Source organism: Otolemur garnettii, unplaced genomic scaffold, assembly GCF_000181295.1.
Source record: "Otolemur garnettii isolate 467f Iridium unplaced genomic scaffold, OtoGar3 scaffold00018, whole genome shotgun sequence".
NCBI lineage: Eukaryota > Metazoa > Chordata > Mammalia > Primates > Galagidae > Otolemur > Otolemur garnettii.
Window position 1 is genome coordinate 6,154,709 of NW_003852413.1, and position 5,088 is coordinate 6,159,796.

Consider the following 5,088-nt stretch of genomic DNA (forward strand, 5'->3'; position numbering starts at 1 on the left):
GGTTTGGAGCGCAGAGCGGTTTGGTCGGTCGTTGAGAAAGCATCTTTTCTTTGCTTGGCGACTGCGGCTCTTCATTGGGCACCAGAAGCGGCGCGGCACTCTGAGAAGTGGCCTAAAACTTCGGCGTTGGGTAAGCCTTGGAGGCTCTAACCGTGATTTGAGGCTTTATCAGCCGTTGATGTTGTGATTTTCGGCCGTTAAGAGCCGACTGCCGACTGGTGGGAGCTGCTCCGGCCGCTGGCGTCGGGTGTGGGAGGGAGAAGTTTCCCCTTGGGGATTGGGGCCGGAACTGCGTCTCCGTCTTGTTGCCGGTGGTGATTCAGAGGCCCAGCGCCGGGCTGTGGGTAGTCTGGCCGCCGCCCGTCGAGGGAAGGAAGTGACTCCTCCCCGCGCCCCCCCTCCCGAGGGAGGCTGCTGCTCTACTCGCTGCCTGAGTCATTAGGGGAGGGGGAGGAGGCGGCGGCGGCCCTCGGCCATCTGCCGCTGCGTAGTGGGGTGCGCAGAGGCGGGAGAGCATAGTGGAAGGTGGCTTTTGCGTAGGGGCAGACTCGCGCGCCTGGCTCCCGCACGCACACCCCTGGGAGGCGAGAGGTGGCGGCCAGGACCACTGCCGCGCGGCCTTATTTTCGGGTATTTTTTTTAGGTAAAAGAAAATGGCTCGAACCAAGCAGACCGCTCGTAAATCCACTGGTGGGAAAGCCCCCCGCAAACAGCTGGCTACCAAAGCTGCCAGGAAAAGCGCTCCCTCTACCGGCGGGGTGAAGAAACCTCATCGCTACAGGTAGGCGACGTGGGGGAACAATGACGCGCCTCCGCGCTGGCCCTCGGTGTCCGTTTACACAATGCTCTGCTTGCTTCAGGCCCGGCACCGTTGCGCTCAGAGAGATTCGTCGTTACCAGAAATCGACTGAGCTGCTCATCCGAAAGCTGCCTTTCCAGAGGTTGGTGAGGGAGATCGCCCAGGATTTCAAAACCGACTTGAGGTTTCAGAGTGCGGCCATTGGTGCGCTTCAGGTACTGAAGACAAAGGCTTGGGCGCGGGAGGAGGGCCTGTGGGGTTCTCTCCTAGAAAGGAGTTAATGGTGTGACTCTTGTCCTCTACAGGAGGCTAGTGAAGCGTACCTGGTGGGTTTGTTTGAAGATACTAATCTGTGTGCCATCCACGCTAAGAGAGTCACCATCATGCCCAAAGACATCCAGTTGGCTCGCCGGATACGGGGAGAGAGAGCTTAAGTGAAGGCAGTTTTTATGGTGTTTTGTAGTAAATTCTGTAAAATACTTTGGTTTAATTTGTGACTTTTTTTGTAAGAAATTGTTTATAATATGTTGCATTTGTACTTAAGTCATTCCATCTTTCACTCAGGATGAATGCGAAAAGTGACTGTTCACAGACCTCAGTGATGTGAGCATTGTTGCTCAGGAGTGACAAGTTGCTAATATGCAGAAGGGATGGGTGATATTTCTTGCTTCTCATGATGCATGTTTCTGTATGTTAATGACTTGTTGGGTAGCTATAAAGGTACTAGAATTGATAAATGTGTACAGGGTCCTTTTGCAATAAAACTGGTTATGACTTGATCCAAGTGTTTAACAATTGGGGCTGTTAAGTCTGACCATACATCACTGTGATAGAATGTGGGCTTTTTCAAGGGTGAAGATACAAGTCTTAACCACAGTGTAACTTACAGTTTCCTTAAAAAAAAAAAAAAGTAAACCTGGCAGCTATAGAATACACTATGTGCATTTATAATAGCTATTTTATATATTGTAGTGTCAACATTTTTAAATTAAATGTTTTACATTCACAAGTGGTGGGAAGTCTGTCATTAAGGTGTGTGTAATTTAGAGTCCAGTTGGTTTTCTTCTAACTAGACTGCACTTGTTTTCATAGTAGTAAAGTGCTATGCGCATTATACCTTGCATAAGTCCTCATTCTACCACGTGTTAACTAACCCTCTAGCTGATGATGCAAACACTAATTGGGGGATTTTATTTATAAGGGCTCTAGAATAAAATACAAGTTATTCACACCAGCATCATCTGTTAATAGTTTGAAGAACTAGTTAGTGCAGCTTTTCATTGTGTTGTGGTTGGTCTCATAACTAGGTTGAGTTTTTCTCCTCTGCATGAGGAGATGATTCCTAAGTTCTTTTCCTTGTGGAGTTTGTATTATAACCCTTAGTGTAAACTTGCTGTGGGGGAGGAGCACACAGCTCCAGCTCATTCAACCTCTGCTGGTTAAGATGGTGTTGGGTGAGGTTACATCTGGTAACTGTCCTGGGAAAATCACTTAGCAGAGATGGCCTTCCAAGTGGTTTTAAAATTTTATCCTTCTATTGAAGTTTTAGGTCAATTATGTATGTTGACTAAATTTATGAATAAACTTGTTTATCCAACTAAGTGTCAAAAACCTAAATTGAATGTACAAAGCTTTTTTTTTAATACAGCCTTCAGGTTGTTTGTATTTTAATGTTTGACCTTAGCTTATGGTATTTCAGGTTTTGCTTAGTGGACAAAGAAACGTAATTTCAAAGATGATTATAAAAAGCATATAAACAGCCCTTTATGAAAATGCCATGATAACTGCTGTTTTTGCAGCGTGGGCCTAAGTTTCATTAATATTCTCCCCTTCATTGGTGTGTAACCCACAGATGGAGAAGTTATTGTTGGTCTTCCTCCTTCGCGGTATGAAACCAGTTTTGCATAACCATGGCCACTACTGAGCACAATGTATATAAATGTCAAGACATGGCTGTAAGAGCCGCCGGTCATCACAGCATTTCTTGTTAGAAGCCAGTAGCTGTAGAAGTGAAACTTTGCCCTATTAAATTGCTTTTTAAAAAATACTAGATTAGTTTTAAATTTAAGGGCCTTAGGAGAGGTAAAAGAGAATAGCTGTCTTTGGGATCTTGGTAACTTGTCTTTATGACACGTCAAATAATGTGATACAATATAATGAATAACTAGGTATATAACAAGCACACTAGCAATAGGGACGATATTTATCACAGTGTGCTTCTGAATGACACCTGAAGCATCTGAAACGATAGCTTGTTGCTACCTGTGATAAGTGAGTGACACTATTGAAACTTCTTTTCCAGTCTGCATCCTGATGTAGAGAAGACTCCTGCATTTTACTAGGCAGCTTAGAAACTGCTGCTTAAATAGTGTAGCTTGAGCTTCCACACTTTAGAGTGCACTTAAGCCAGAAGGCAAAAATACTTCTGGCTATCGGAAGCTTGCCCATACAGGATATTCCTGGGTAAGGGCAATGGAACAGTCTGTAAGGAGAAAGCAAAAGTTGGAGCTGATGGAAGATATCCTGTGCCCTTAAGACGAAAATAAAAGTTTTTGAAGTTAAAAGATTTTGTTAATGGTTTTCATTTGAATGATGTTTTTGGTTGAACAAAGTTTGGGGAAGTAAGAAACATTGCCCTATGATTTGACCAGGGGAGAGCACGTTCCCTGATAAGCAAGTCCCTGTTAATACGGTACTAGTTTGCCCAGGACAGTGCCAGTTTATGCCCATTGAAATGGTATATTCTAGTGCTGCTGGAGCTAGGTTCAGAGGCTCACACCTGTAGTCCAGCTAAATCAGGTAGATTGCTGGAGGCCAGTTCAGGCTGCATGCAGTACACTGAATAGCCACTTCCTGCAGCCTGTGCAACTGAGCAAGACCTGTAATAAAATTGTATGTGGTTCCTCTTTACTCTCAACTGCCCCAATTGGCAGATTATTTGGTCATTCTATCTATTGCATGGTGATGTGTGGCAGAGACCTGATGAACCTTGTTACAAGGACAGATTTTAGAAAAATGAGCTGGATCTGAAGTGCTTATCCCCCTTAGTTTTCTAGTTGTACCACCTTTAATTTTGTAAATAGGACACTTTGTTCCTTAAATAGGTATGTTTTGCCTAGGATCCTGGGCCACCAATAACTAGAAGAAACAAGGAAGGGTGGGACGGTACCTGTTGCTCGGTGTGTAGGACACCGGCCCCATATACCGAGGATGGCAGGTTCAACCCAGCCCCTGCCAAACTGCAACAAAAAATAGCCAGATGTGACAGGTGCCTGTGGTCCCAGCTACTCGGGAGGCTGAGGCAAGAGAATTGCCTAAGTCAAGGAGTCGGAGGTTGTTATGAGCTGTGATGCTATGGCCCTCTACTGACAGCGGTAAAGTGAGACTGTCTCTTAAGAGTGAACGGTAAGAAGCGAAACGTGGAGAGGGCAGGTGGTGCTTCTTTACTGAGAGTGGTGAGTCCAGCTTCTGGCCTGGGATTTCAGCATAAACACCTGGCCTTCCAGTCATCTCCCTAAGGGCACTGGCTAGGGCTTCTAAGACAAGGGGAATGGCTTAGTTCAGAAATCAAAAGCCAGACTGTCAGCCAAAGGGGAGAATATGCCCAAGACCCAAGAGAGGCCAGCAAGGAAAACACCTCTAAGCCAGACCTCCCCACTCTGCTGCTTTCCCCCATCCAGGGACCTCTGCTGCCACCTGAGCAACGTCTCCGTGTGTAGGGAAGCAAGCCTGAGTTGACTGAACTGAAAAAAACATTTCCCACCCATTCATTTTTTTATTTTTGAGACAATCTCACTATGTCGCCCTAAGAGTACTACAGTATCACAGCTCACAGCAACCTCAAACTCTTGAGTTTAAGTGATTCTCTTGCCTCAGCCTCCCAAGTAGCAGGGACTACAGGTGCCTGCTACAACGTCTGGCTATTTTTTTTGTTTAGCAAGACCAGGCCAGTTTCGAACCCACCAGCCCTGGAGCATGGGGCTGGCACCCTAACCACTAAGGTACGGGTGCCCCCATTCACTTACTGGATCCATTCCTCAGCTTTCCCCAACAGTGGTCTCTGCTGCAGGTACCCCTACCTGGCTCCTTGTAAGTACTGCCTCCTGCCTGGTGAGGTGTGTGTGTGCAGCAGTTGGAAACCAGGCCCTCTCTCCCTGATCATATTCAGGTGCGGAGGGTGGGGTGGGGGGTGGGGGGTTGGGGTGGAAGGGGTAAGAGGTAGGGAACGCCCTATAACATGTTCAGCTGTCTGCAATTGAATCAGCAGGAAGCACCAATAGTCTCAGCCT

At 46.5% G+C, this 5,088-nt stretch overlaps 1 protein-coding gene across 1 annotated transcript; it reads left to right on the forward strand.

Moving 5' to 3' along the window:
• Positions 1 to 2,396, forward strand: LOC100946065 (histone H3.3). The gene is made up of 4 exons (XM_003786125.3): positions 1 to 130; positions 644 to 781; positions 861 to 1,014; positions 1,105 to 2,396. Exons 2-4 carry the CDS (start codon positions 654 to 656, stop codon positions 1,231 to 1,233), a joined length of 411 nt encoding a protein of 136 aa, XP_003786173.1. The 5' UTR covers positions 1 to 130; positions 644 to 653; the 3' UTR covers positions 1,234 to 2,396.
• The last annotated feature ends 2,692 nt before the right edge of the window (positions 2,397 to 5,088 follow it).

Coding starts and splice junctions, on each gene's coding strand:
- LOC100946065 (XM_003786125.3), top strand. CDS start 654: ATGGCTCGAACCAAGCAGACCGCTCGTAAATCCACTGGTGGGAAAGCC. Junction 782..860: donor AAGAAACCTCATCGCTACAG/GTAGGCGACGTG, acceptor TGCTTGCTTCAG/GCCCGGCACCGTTGCGCTCA. Junction 1,015..1,104: donor CGGCCATTGGTGCGCTTCAG/GTACTGAAGACA, acceptor TGTCCTCTACAG/GAGGCTAGTGAAGCGTACCT.